The sequence below is a fragment of the Mytilus edulis genome, chromosome 9 (assembly GCF_963676685.1).
Source record: "Mytilus edulis chromosome 9, xbMytEdul2.2, whole genome shotgun sequence".
In the NCBI taxonomy this organism is placed as follows: domain Eukaryota; kingdom Metazoa; phylum Mollusca; class Bivalvia; order Mytilida; family Mytilidae; genus Mytilus; species Mytilus edulis.
In genome coordinates, this window is record NC_092352.1 from 84,767,573 (window position 1) to 84,782,326 (window position 14,754).

The window sequence follows — 14,754 nt, forward strand, 5'->3', positions numbered from 1 at the left end:
CATGCAATGAAACTTTGATTAAAATAAAACAAATCAAATTAAAACACAAGGGGTTTTCTTAATCATTGATATGCATTGTGTAATTGGAAAAAATAACGCACTATTAGGGTAACTTTTAAATTTGACCAAATTAATCAAATGAAAATTTGCCTTAATGAATTTTTTTCCGTGACTTTTTTTGGTCCTTGTACAAAAGTACTTTTGTTTACAAATAAAAAGCAGAAAAAAATCCATCTTTTAAATGCTTTCATAAATTAAGACATAATAAAAAGGGAGAAATGCAATAGATATAAATATACAATCGTTGAATACTTCTAAAATTGTGCAGAAGTAATAAATACCTCCTGATGTAGAATGTCATGCATATCAATAGCGAGCTGAAATTGAACAAGTCAATTCAGTGTGGAAGGGATATAGAATGATCTCTAAATCACAATAGATATGATGATGATGATTACAATTTTGTTGATACAAAATAGCTTATATTATTTATTTTTCCTATTATTCATACAATTGTTAGAACGACAAGTACAACTGCAATTATCTCTATTTGTCATTATTGTTGTACAACATTACTCTATGAGGTAAAAACGAATCCCCGCTCTAAGAAAACACTGTATCATAGTGCTTCGTCCATTGTAATTGCGTGAATAACTAAATATGGGATGATACTTAAGCTAAAAGTAATTCTCTTCATGAAATGATAAGGTATGACAGAATGCAAATAAGTATGTTAACAAAAGGATGAAGCATGTGTGACATATACTGTGTATTCACTAATTTTCGTGGGATACCAATTTTCGTGGATTTCGTCGGTACAGATAAACCACGAGTTTAATTGTTGAACGAATTACAAATTTTCAATAATGTTGTATGCAGACATTTGCAAAACCAAAAGATCAAATATCAAGGAAAATGCAAGTTTTTCTCAATCCACGAAAATTGGTACACACGAAAATAAATGAACCTACTGTATACATGTACATTATATTTATATTCATACAAATTTATCGAATGATCATGCATTAATAACTTGAACTGAAAAAAACAAAACAAAGTTTTGTCTACACATATTTAGTCCTATACTAAAATAAGCCATCAAAATGCTTTGAACAGTAACGTTGTTTTGTTTATTAACGCTTAACCTGGCTAGACAAAATAAAAGTCGCGAAGTAGTATTCAAGTATTTTTTTTGTATATACGTTAGTGATAAGTTAATAATATAAGCAAAGCCTATTTTAAAATTTATCTTACTTTGAGATTATTATTAAAATGTTACACTGCTTTTGTTTAAACTTTTTCTGGTCACTCTAAAGTATTGTTTCAACAAAAAGGAATATTTTACAAATTCGAAATCAATGGCTGTGTAATATATATATATATATATATAATACCGTTATCCTGAAATAGACATTTTCTAGTAGGCTATAAACTGGGAGCAAAATCACACGGAGTTTTTATCATGCCGCCAAACTACTCATATTTAAATTTCAAATATAGAAAAAAGAGAAACACTAAAATATTTCTAAATATTATAATACATTTTAACCATTAATTAAGGAATTTAATCTAAAAAAAATGATTTCTGAATGGAACTTAATTACTATAGTAAATGATATGAGTTATGTTTGATATAAATCTAATATTTTTAACAGCGGCGAAATCTGTACATCTGTATTTAATTGTTTTATATGATTATTGAAGTATTACGTTTAGTGCAGTTGAATATTTATACATTTATCAAAATTATCAAATCTGCTTTTGTTAACATGGGATGTTAAAAAGGAGCAAACATTAAAAAGTCACTTCATAAATACTTACGACTTTTTCAAGTTGCCGAAAAGTTATGTCAAAGTATGTCACATTTAGAATTCTACAAAATAAAAAGAGAACAAAATTATGACTTTTGGTCGAAATATAAAAATTATATGGTCGGTCCTTTTGTTTTTTTTTACGAAAGAAAAGAAAAGAAAAGAAATATATTTCGGAGGATGTTCTGGAAACCATGCCATATTAATAGGAAAAGAAAAAACTGTTATTTGAAAACTTCAGTCACTGGGTAATATTGCAATTGTCTAATGGTCAAACATACCACATCACCTTACTTTTCTACTGTAATTGTTATTGTTTTTATTGGTCTCCAATTTTGCCAGTTCTGTTAAGTTTTTAATTTTTGCTACAAGATCCGGTGCCCTTGTTGATATTTCAGCTCATGGTTACACATATACAATTCTGTTTAAGTTTGTGTGTAGGTAATTTGATGGACATTTTTTACATGCTAAAATAATTGCTGGTTATGTTGTGTGGACATTTGGAACTCAATGCTCTAAACTAATAGTTTCATAACCTTTTGTTCTCTAATTTAAAATTATTGCAATTATACTGAATTATACTGCATTTCTAAGAAACAACAAACAAAAGAACTATGTCAATCAGACCTGCTTTGATGCTATTACTGCCCTTGGATTTATAATAGATAACATTTGTTTTGCATTGGAGATTTCGTATATCGTCAAAATATCGGAATTAAAATGGGGAATAACTGTGCACCACTTATTGCGGGCTTGTTTCTGTATTATTGAGAGTTTTAATTATATCTAAAACCAGCAAAGACTCATCCAAACATCATTTGATATAAAAGTTTGATAACATTTTAATATATTTGGATGATTTTTATATGTACATATCTTTTACAATGTTTTAACTGTGAAATTGTGTTTTAAATAATTACCTTTCATAATGTAGATTTTGAGCATCTGATTTAATGATATTGTGCGGTTTTTAACTGTAAAATTGTGTTTTCAACAATTACCTTTCATATAGTGGGTTGTAACAAGTATCTGCTGCAGCTAAATTAATGTTCAATGTATTTGTCATTTCTATGAGTGAATGTATCATATCATCTTCTGAATTTTGTGCCTATAATTATGAAAAATATAAACCATTTAACTAATACAAAAGAATGTAGTTCCAAATGGAAACATTACATTTCATCAACTACCTTAAGTTGTATTTTTAGCTCCAGAAAATTTATAGGTAATGTTTGTTTTACCATTATATATTTTGTTTTATTTTGATGTTATTTCGATCTGGTACAATACATCATTATCCAAGATCCAGTCCCATTTCGACATATAGCTCCTCAAGTATTGATACATCATTGACTTTAAACTCTTGGTTTTCAATGTTCACGATCAAGGTAAATCCATTAAAGCACTTCGAATGAACTGAATTTTGTAAATTAAGATTTTAAATTGATCTATAAGAAATCGTTTTCAAAACAGTTTGAGTTTGTAATCCGGTTTGTTTTTTTAAATTGATTTATGACTTTTACACACCGGTATACTTCTGTTACCTTTATTTTTGAACATCGATTCATGAATGCATGATATAGCACCTGATACACAACCTTTGTGGTGATGTTTACCTTTAAAACTGGTTGTATAGCATTTGTTTGATAGGAAAGAAGTGTTTGGTTTATGATTGTATAATGTTTTATTACCTTTACTTTCTTCTGTGTTAAATGAAGAACCCTCTCATACCACTCTATTGTACCTTTCTAAAAAGAAAATATTAATCAATGAATCAGTCAAAAGGATAGTATATATCGAATAAAATTAGAAACTATTTTATATCAAATTAACTTTTTAAAGGATAGCTGTTTATATTCATGTATTAAGCAGTTTTTAAAAAGAGCTTTATATTATCATTCAATAACAAAATTCTAATGCAATGTGGATGTAACATTTTTTTTCATTGGCTAAAAGTTGCCGTCAAATCCACAGTTGACCAGGCGTAACTAAGGAGGGACCCGCCATTTTAAATTAATGAATCAACAAATGTTCGATTACTACTACATAATCTAAAATAAAACAATACCTACCTCGAATTTGCCGTTTTAATGTAATTTTATCCGAATTTGAAGCGTACAGGTAACGTAATAACCTCCAGTTTGTAAGTGTTCATTTTTATGACGTCACGTTTAGACATGACGTCTTTGTGCCAAAATCATTCATGAAGTTTCGCGGATTTTTTTTTATTTGACAAATTTAGACATTTTTTCAAGTTTTATCGTATTTTTTCTTTTTGTAATGCATTAGAATCAGAATAACAGTACTGTAGTTGAAGAGTTGCCACCGTCAATTTTGATTTGACGGTCGCAAATCTCCGTTTTACTGTCTCCGCTACGCGTCGCCAGTAAAACTGCATTTGCGACCGTCAAATCTACAATTGACGGTGGCAACTCTTCAACTACAGTACTGTTATTCCTTAATTGTAAATGGAATCAAAATACTTCAAGAAAGACATATTACCTTGTTTGTACTAATATGATTAATACGACGGGTGTCACATAAGGAACAGGACCTCCTTACTTTTCCGAAGCACTTGAGTCCACCCTAAAATTTAGTTGGGGTTCGGGGTGCTCATTCTTTGGTTTTCATGTTGTATTTTTTGTACTATTGTTTGTCTGTCTGTTTGTCTTTCTTTTCTTTTTAAACCATATTATTGTCAGTTAATTTACGACTTTTTGAAATCCTTTTGGTATCTTTCGCCTCTCATTAGTAACATAGTATTGATGCATAATAAGAAAACAAATATAAGAATTTTTATATTGTACACAAAATATTTACCTTTACAATTGGTTTAACCAACAGCGGTAATTCGTTGTTGAATGGACAGACATGTTTATATATTTTCATAACATGAATTTGACCCAGGCACCTGTTAGAAGTAAGATATGTATAAGATATTTCTAGTTTAAAAATAAATCTCATTAGGAGCTGCTGACCCTTCCGAACGTTATGTGTTATCAAAAGGTTCATCTCTTTGTATGTTGCAATCGGTGTTTGGTTTGGCTGCACTTCAGAGTTTCTGTTGTCCCAATGTTTTCCTCTTATGGTTGACGTGTTTGACTCTGTTTAAGTATATATTTTTTAAGACGATTCTTTAATTTCTCCACATTGAGAAGAAGTTTACTTTTTTTAAATGCTTGCTTTCGCCGAAATATTTTCCGCATGCAATTGACTTTAGTCTGACCCTTCTCGTAAAAATCCGGTGATCGCAAAACGCATGGATATGTCATTGAAATAAACTATTATCTGATTGCTCATGTTATACACGTGATCAATACCCATGCTTCTTTGTTGATTGTTTACTATAAGGTTACAATCGATAAAATACGGCTTCAAAACACGTCAATTAATTAGCTGCCATATTTGTTAAATCATTAAAGACAGAGACCAAACGAAAATAACTATTATACGATACTTTTACGTTAGAAATGATAAAATCGTGCACAGAAGACTAAGTTTATTATTGTCATTTTGTTTATTTTCTTTGGTTACATCTTCTGACATCAGACTCGGACTTCTCTTGAACTGAATGTTAATGTGCGTATTGTTATGCGTTTACTTTTCTACATTGGCTAGAAGTATAGGGGGAGGGTTGAGATCTCACAAACATGTTTAACCCCGCCGCATTTTTGCGCCTGTCCCAAGTCAGGAGCCTCTGGCCTTTGTTAGTCTTGCATTATTTTAATTTTAGTTTCTTGTGTACAATTTGGAAATTAGTATGGCGTTCATTATCACTGAACTAGTATATATTTGTTTAGGGGCCAGTTGAGGGACGCCTCCGGGTGCGGGAGTTTCTCGCTACATTGAAGACCTGTTGGTGACCTTCTGCTGTTGGGTTTTTTCTGTGGTCGGGTTGTTGTCTCTTTGGCACATTCCCCATTTCCATTCTCAATTTTATTGGTTTAAGAATTAGATAAACATTATTTTTCGCCAGTCACTCGTTTCATATGACTTTAAAGATTTGATCAAATAACTTACTGTAGCATTGATTCAAGGCGACTCAAGGCAGTTTTACTTGAAGAAGGAAACACTTCTCTTTGCTTCCGGATTAAGCTCAGACAATAATTGATAAAATTTGTGAAACACTGTGCTAAACCTTCCTCCTACAAAAAAAAGAATTTTGTACAGAACTTATTGACAGAAATAATAACCTGTCCCGAAATTTAATCGGATAAATACAGAATATATTAGACACCACGTTTTTCTTTTTTAGTTTGTCCCATTCTTGTTTAGGTTGTGATGTTTATATTGCACTAATATATAGACAAATGTTTTTATCTAAAAAAATTGTACACTTTGAAAAAACATCATTTTACTACGAATGAAATTGTTCATAAAAAATGAAAGTTATCATAAACAGATTTTTCGTTGTGCAGTTGTGAAAAATGTCAGAAAGACATATCTCCAAAAATGTTTAGTTGAATATTTACAAAATGATTATTGACAGGCATTAACAATTGAACTGGAACATCATAATTAACGAGTATTGGTCAATCATTTAGGACATTTGAGAGAGATACTAATTTATCGGTTACAAATTTCCTTTAAATGCTGCATAACCTGATTGTTCAAAATTTTTATGGCATTAACACAATATTTTACATTACTGATATACACAAAAAATAAAAGAATTGCTCATCATATTCGAAGCAAACAAAACAAACCTGTATTACATTATGTATTATTCTCTGCTATCTGTCGTTTGTTCAAATTGTATATACTGTCTATTTATTGCCATAGCATGTTATTCATGACATTGCAAATAAAATATTCATTCCGTCTAGTCATTCTATTATGATGCAACTGCTGGTGGAGATTTATTTCCCCGAGGGTATTACACGCCCAGTAGTCAGCACTGTTTGTGCTGACATGGATTGTCATTGGTATGGTTATATTTATAAATTAACTGTTCACAAATTTTGGAATTTTTTGAAATACTAAGGATTTTCTACCTCAGGCATATATTACCTTAGCTGTATTTGGCAAAACTATTTGGAATTTTGGTCCTTAATGCCCTTCAACTTCGTACTTTATTTTGCCTTTTTAACTTTTTTGGATTCGAGCAACACTGATGAGACGAAACGCGCGTCTGGCGTATATACTAATTTAGTCCTGGTATCTATGATGAGTTTGTTTATTAGGCAGTTAGGTGGATAATTTATTTGTTATTAGCGAATACAAACCTCTTCTCTAGACAACGATTCTGCTGACCACAACTTGTCAAGATTTCTCAGCAATTGTAAAAGCAAGTTATAACTGAGAGAATGCTCAAAATGTTTTCGTGCATAGGCCATCCAGCGACTAAAAACACAAACAAGTAAGTGTTAGTATTACAAATATTAAAATGTGCTTATTGAATAAAACTAATCACTCATTTTCTTAAATAGTTGAATTATAAATACAACCGACACATACATTCACGATTAAATCGCGCTTTAGGAATAAGTTTGAGATATGTACAAATGTAACATATTAAAGATACATTTATTTAGTCAGATTTTGAAACTAAAAAACTGCTATAATTCACCGTTTCAAAAGATAGCAGATAAAGGTAAAGGATTATATTCAAAAAGATACTTTTTTTGTTGTAAAATATTTTTCAGTTATAGTGTGTTCTTTCAAACGCTTTCCACTTCGTGTTCACTATTTAAACCATAACAACACGGTCAATAGAACACACTGTAACTCAGGATCGTTGGCTACTTTGTTTTTATAAAACTGTACTTACGACGTCTGTTAATAAATGAATGAAATACCTGTGTCACAGTCTAAAAGTAATGTTTGTCCATTTAACTATGAACAATAAGTCGAGTTCTCTATGGTCCCAAGTTTGAACAATTTTCTTTCATAAATGATCTATTAATCTTGAATGGCACTTCGCAGTTGAAAACAACTCAAAAAAGAGCAACACGTTCAGTAAAGAAATTTACGTTTTATCTTTTTTTATTTATTTATGATAAGCGTTGATAGGCTGTTGATTAATATTGTCTTATATCGTATATTAATAAAAAAAAAAGTAAATGTTATTATGTGATTGTACAAATTTAGGTTAACATACCAAACTGCTTGTTGAACAGCAGTTATGTCCCCTTGTATTGCATGCTGATGAAGAATAGTTTCCGCAGCTTTTGATAATTCACCATTCCATTTAAGTGGTTGCTCCTGTATATATAAAAAATGTAAACAAAAATATCGAACTCCATGGTAATTTAAAAACAGAGGAAGTTCATGAAAACGCAAAAAAACAAACATTAGACTGTCAACCAACTCATGTATTAGACACGAATATATATTATTAGAAAAGTATTAAAAAATTGCATCAAGACTTTAATCTTTCGTGTTGTATAAATGGTATATAAGGTTCAGATAGGCCAGTTTTACTCATGCAATAATTGATAAAATTTGTGAAATAATGGTTTCAAAACATCCAGCAGTTCTGATTAAAATCTGGGAAGTAAATTATAAACTGTCTTATCATTAAGTTCATACAGTGTAAATATACATTCGTCTTTGTCAATGTGACGTTTTCAGACATATGTCGTCCACACAACATTCATACTGGTGTATACGTCAATATATTACAAGTTTCTGTACTGACAATAACATTTAACTATACTGTCATCAATTCAAAACTATCCATTGTACATGCATACCACTTAATTATCAGTCGATATATTGTCAACAGCAGCAGAATGAATGGAACTTTGTAAACTTAACTAATTCACATTCTAGACTTAAGTAGTGTTCGTTCGTGCAGCTTAATCTTTCGTTTCAGTATTATTTTCTATGGATCATTATTTGTGTTCACTCTTTTTCCCATATTGTCCTGTTTGTTTCAGTTTTCATTTTACAGTTGGTATTCATATATTGCTCGCTCGTTAAAGACCAACCCATATGAAAAAGTAAAATCACAAAAGTACTGAACTAAGAGGAAATTCAATCGGAAAGTCCATAATTGCATAACAAAATCAAATAACAAAACGCGTCAAAACGAATGGACAAGAACTGTCATATTCCTGACTTGGTACAGGGATTTTCAAATGTAGAAAATGGTGGATTAAACCTGGTTTTATAGCGCTAAACCTCTCACTGTGATGACAGTCTCATCAAATTCAGTTATATTTACATTGATTAAACAAACACAATAAATAAAATAGACAAAATATGAATTTCAGGTAATATGACAAAACTATTAAGACCAATGGTGGAGGATATAAACGATTGCAGATGCTTGAAACTTCGGAAACTCAAACAACCATATAGCGTATTGCACGATATAAAAGAACACGGTTTAATAACTTAGGGACATCCAAATCAAACGCTGGATTGCAGGTTCATTGTTTGGGATAAGCATGAACGTCATTTATATTGAATTATATTAGCGCAGTTCAGACTGTGCCTTACTCTTCCGGAGCAAGTGAAAATCAACTGCGGTTTTGGGGATTTGGTTCGTTTTGGGTACTGTTGTTTGTTTGTTGGTATTGTCTTTTTTTGCCATGGCGTTGTCAGCTTATTTTAGACTTAAACTTGAGTTTGCATGTCTTTTTGGTATCTTTCGCCTCTCTTTGTCCTTATAAAGAAGATAAACTATCGGTGCATTACTTACACATTTTCGACAACAAACAGATAAAACTTACATGTGATTTGGATATTTCATGCTGAATAAAGACACTGATTAGATCTTCGTGTTGTCTTACATCTGTCCAATTATCATCCTCGTCTAATCCACGATCCTCCCTGGTGGCTAAACTCAACATCAGTTTAATATCTCCTTGAATTGAAGATTTAGACGATCGACCCTCTAGTTTGTACCATTCTTCGACTCCAGTTGATGGTATGTCCTTCAATGCACAACATAATCTTTGATTTTTAAAATAGTTATTTTTATTTATAAAGTCTCCTTTTGTACTTACGTGTCTTCATTAAGTGCAGAAACGACAATATTAAGTTATATCAAACGATAAGCCCCTTCGTGCAAAGACGGATTGTGTGTATACATTTAGAACGCTAAATTTTATTTGGTATTTCAATTGTTTGAAATATCAATTTACAGTTAGTCGGTCACTCATGCTGTGTTATATATAACATTGTTAAACCGTTTAAGATCCGCTATCTACGACGGACACTGTGTCGTTGAAAATTTTTGTTGAAGAAATTCAAAAATATCTCCCTGATGCAAGGCTTGGATTCCTTGCCCTGTTTTAACTACACTTTTATGTCATTTTCTTTTATTGGTTTTTAGAACCTTCATGATAAAAAAAATCGGATTTTTCAAATTTTGGCCTCACTGAAGAGAGATTTAGTTAAGAAATGCGTATCTGAATTTGTACTGCTGTTAATATAATTCTACCTCAACATACTTTTAAAGGGTGGTCTATACATCCAAGGAAATCGTCAACACTTCCACTCCCTTTTGATGTTCTTGCTGATTGCGCAACTTGTTTGAAAAATCGTCCTAAACCTCGTAGACTCTGGACCTCATTGAGTGTCTTGGCGGCATCGAATACAGAAACTTCGTCATCATGATCCCTGAAATGATCATGCTTTACATTTTAAAACCTGGTTAGCACTATAATTGCAATTCATGAACTACTCGCTACTTTTTTGTTGCACGTCAAATATATATAATAGCATGTTAAATATCATCTAGTTGTTGATCTACAAACATACATTACAATTTTGTTATTTTTAAGTCTTTTAAGTTGCAATTGTAATTCATTTCTCGATCAATATTTAATAACATTACATTTTTCCTAGGACTGAGTGTTTTTAATGTCACTGTTAATAGTTTACAAGTCCCGGAGGATATTACGTAAATGATTGAATTTTCGTTTCTTTTAAAAAAAAATCCGATTAATTAATTTCTAAAACGATGGTTAAAACTGTATCTTACTATTCCATTTAGGTCCAGTTAAGTCGTAGTAATAATCTATACATCTTTGAGTTTTTAAACTTGCGGGGTTAAAGACGACGTTGAATCCAAAAAAAGATAACCTTTGAGTGCACAGAATTAATTTCGACTGATTTATAATTTAATTTTCGTTGACCGGACATTTTTTATGACCAATTTTAAAACAGGATCTAACTCTTGTAGATAACATCGTAAACTGGGGTTGTAAAGGTGGAAAGTTTGATACAATTATATTAACGATGAACATTTTTACTAGCAATATCTACAACACATGCGATATTTTAGATGTTTAATATGAATATAAAAATATATATTCCCGCAGGTATTGCTGTCAATGAGGAAAAGACGAATAAGATAAAATCAATATCCCAAAGTAATTACTCTTTCGTGATTACTTTCATTTAGGGCTAATATAAAAATATATTGCAACATTAATTATGTGGTCTTTATGGTTATATGTTTTAAGACATATTTTCATTACATCCCGTTGCTAATGGTTATATTACCTTTTATGTTTTGAATGAGCATGTATGTGCTTAAATATCCATTAACTTTGAATGCCTGTTTTGAGGTGTATATTTTATAAACTAAAGAATTTCAAAATTCAGGTCAATCCCAGGTTGGCAGGTCTTGAGGATGTGAAATTGTGTTTTAATTAAAATTGAGAAAGGAAATGGTGAATATGTCAAAGCGACAACCACCCGACCATAGAGCAAACAACAGCCGAAGGCAACCAATGGGTCTTCAATGTAGCGAGAATTCCCGCACCCGTAGGTGTCCTTCAGCTGGCCCCTAAAATATACATAATAGTACAGTGATAATGGACGTCATACTAAACTCCGAATTATACACAAGAAACTAAAAATTAAAATCATACAAGACTAACAAAGGCCAGAGGCTCCTGACTTGGGACAGGCGCAAAATTGCGGCGGGGTTAAACATGTTTATGAGATCTCAACCCTCCCCCTATACCTCTAGCCAATGTAGAAAAGTAAAAGAATAACAATACGCACATTAAAATTCAGTTCAAGAGAAGTCCGAGTCTGATGTCAAAAGATGTAACAAAAGAAAATAAATAAAATGACAATAATACATAAATAACAACAGACTACTAGCAGTTAACTGACATGCCAGCTCCAGACCTCAATTAAACTGATTGAAAGATTATGTCTTCATCATATGAATATCAGGTACAATCCCTCCCGTTAGGGGTTTAGTATCATACTATCATAAAATATATGAGAAGAACATAACCCGTGTCATGCCAACAACTGTTTTTTTTAGAAATAAATGTGTTTAGTTCCGATGCAAAGACCCTATCAGTGAATCAATGTTAAAGCCAAAATATGCAATCTTTAATGACCTGACAACAGTATCGTAACTATATCCCCTTTTAATAAGTCTATTTAAAGGTTTTGTTAGTTTCTGAGGAGAATACTGACATTTTTGTGCTTTATAAAGAATATTTCCATAAAATTTTGGATGTGAAATACCTGAACGTATAAGATGTCTGCATGTTGAGTTATATTTACGAATTATTTCCTTATACCGGTGATAAAATTTAGTAAATGTTTTGACCAGTTTGTGATATCGAAAACCCTGGTGTAATAATTTTTCAGTAATACATAAATTTCTCTCGCTAAAATCTAATACATTGTTACATACACGAGCGAATCGTACAAGTTGAGATATATAAACACCATAAGATGGTGACAAGGGAACGTCACCATCTAAAAATGGATAATTAACAATAGGAAATGAAAAATCATCTCTTTTATCATAAATTTTTGTATTAAGCTTCCCGTTTATGATATAGATATCAAGATCGAGGAAAGGGCAGTGGTCATTGTTATCATTAGCTTTATTTAAAGTAAGTTCTACAGGATAAATTTCTTTAGTATACATACTGAAGTCGTCATTATTTAGAGCCAATATATCATCCAAATATCTAAAAGTATTGTTAAATTTTTGTATCAAATGTTGTTTTGATGGGTCTTTGCTAATTTTAGTCATAAATTGTAACTCATAACAATACAAAAACAGGTCCGCAATAAGTGGTGCACAGTTAGTCCCCATTGGAATTCCAATAACTTGACGATATACGGAATCTCCAAAGCGAACAAAAATGTTATCAAGTAAAAATTCAAGTGCATAAATAGTATCAAAGCATGTCCAATTGACATAGTTCTTTTGTTTATTGCTACTAAAAAATGATCTAAAAGAGTTTGAACATATGTACTCGCATTCCGACTTTTTAAATGCCCAGTTAATTAGGGATGTGAATTTTTTCTTAATAAGAATATGAGGCAAAGTGGTATATAGGGTAGAAAAATCAAAACTTTGAACAGATTCAAAATCACCAATATATGCATGCAATTTATCAAGTACTTCCAACGAGTTTTTGACACTCCAAAAGTAATTAATTCCACTATTTTCAAAGGCCTTATTTGAACAATTTATTATCAGGTTTTTTATTGTACCAAGTGTACTAGTAAGTAAAACAGACAATTTAGTAGTTGAACAATGGCTGGAAGATGAAATAAATCTATATTTGTAAGGTTTTTTGTGCAGCTTCGGAAGCCAGTACATAGTTGGGACTTTCATTGTGTTTGGTTCTGCTTGTAAAGAAGTAGCTAAAAGTTTATGTTTGTTACAGATGTCGTTTTCTGAAAATGAAGTCAGTTGGAATGTTGGTGAATTCGTGATTTCCTTTTGCAGAACCTCTATATAAAATTTACGTCAAACAATAATGATATTATTAGCAGCTTTATCAGCCGGGACAAAAACAAATTCCTTGGCTAGTTCTGTTAGTTTATTTTTGATACGCGAAATAGGGTTTTTATAGTTTTTGTTGAGGGTAAAATGTTCTTTAAAATGTTGTATTCGAATATCAACTATCTTCATTACTGAATTAAAAAAAGAGTCCAAAGATTTTTTGTCAGCTTTTTCCCGTTTTACCCATTTCAAACAGTAGGCGCGGAGTGAGTCGTTGATGATATTACGACACTCATTCCAGTTAATAGTTGACGGGGGACGATATTTAGGTCCTTTACTGAGGAATGATTTTAACTCTCGGTCGCGAACGATGTTAAGGTCTCCTGTTATAACATGGGAAATTGGTCCATAGGTGTATTCTGAATTACTGCAATTACACGACATAGGTGTATTTTCAGTGATATTTACATCTTTACACAATTGGCTATAATTAAACACATATTTTCGGGTAGATTTCTTGTAAATATAACAAATGAGAGGGAGTTCAGTATTATCAAAATATCCAGGAATTTGGTCTTTAACAGAATGGTCGTTAAAAATACCGGCAATATTTACAAAATCAAAACCTTTATTGACATACTTTATTTTAATAAAATGTTTTTTATGATCTTCAGGGCGATCAATTTTTGGAAACAGTTTGGAATAACAATATGCCATTATAATTTGGACAATTTCATACTTAGGACTGTAATATGAAATTGTGTTGCAATCCTATAAAATTTTATTTAATTTATTTATAGGTAAAGAACAAAGCTTGGTTAACAGATAATGTCTGCCGTTGTTTTTTGAAATTAAACTATATTGTTCTTACCAGATATCTAAATGCAACCGGTCCGTGTTCACGTCTTCAAGATCACTGTAAACAGAGAAAAAATGTTTGAAATAATCATTTCATAGACGTGAATGTTTTTAATATTTGTTACACATATAATCTTTCAATATGCAATAGTCAATACATAAAATTGATTTCTGTCATTTGCATAGTTCAAATCCAAATATTGAAACATAAATAAAACAAATCTATATAAATTGAAAATTATAAACATTTTAACACTTATTCATTAACATCATGATGGTTTGGGCAATACATTGATGCTGAAGACAAAGTTGATACCATTTATCTGGGTTTAAGTCGAATCATGACATACTCTTTTAGATTGTTTATCTATTTAAAAGTGTATTCTTCTTTTCTGTTGTTTTGTCGATTAGGCCATA

At 31.2% G+C, this 14,754-nt stretch overlaps 1 protein-coding gene across 7 annotated transcripts in view; it reads right to left on the reverse strand.

Moving 5' to 3' along the window:
- LOC139489226 (BAI1-associated protein 3-like) overlaps window positions 1-14,754 on the reverse strand; it is a 248,385-nt gene that overhangs the window by 138,145 nt on the left and 95,486 nt on the right. For 4 of the 7 annotated variants that reach the window (XM_071275447.1, XM_071275448.1, XM_071275446.1 and 1 more), the window contains 10 exons: window positions 14,351-14,395; window positions 10,214-10,382; window positions 9,491-9,694; window positions 7,912-8,015; window positions 7,037-7,154; window positions 5,832-5,956; window positions 4,632-4,722; window positions 3,503-3,559; window positions 2,813-2,919; window positions 1,822-1,873 (listed from right to left, as the gene is read on the reverse strand). In XM_071275447.1, coding sequence (XP_071131548.1) covers window positions 1,822-1,873; window positions 2,813-2,919; window positions 3,503-3,559; window positions 4,632-4,722; window positions 5,832-5,956; window positions 7,037-7,154; window positions 7,912-8,015; window positions 9,491-9,694; window positions 10,214-10,382; window positions 14,351-14,395 — 1,072 coding nt within the window. Of the gene's footprint in view, window positions 1-341; window positions 378-1,821; window positions 1,874-2,812; window positions 2,920-3,502; window positions 3,560-4,631; window positions 4,723-5,831; window positions 5,957-7,036; window positions 7,155-7,911; window positions 8,016-9,490; window positions 9,695-10,213; window positions 10,383-14,350; window positions 14,396-14,754 lie in introns of all 7 variants that reach the window. The other 3 variants (XM_071275445.1, XM_071275444.1, XM_071275443.1) reach the window with 1 other exon arrangement.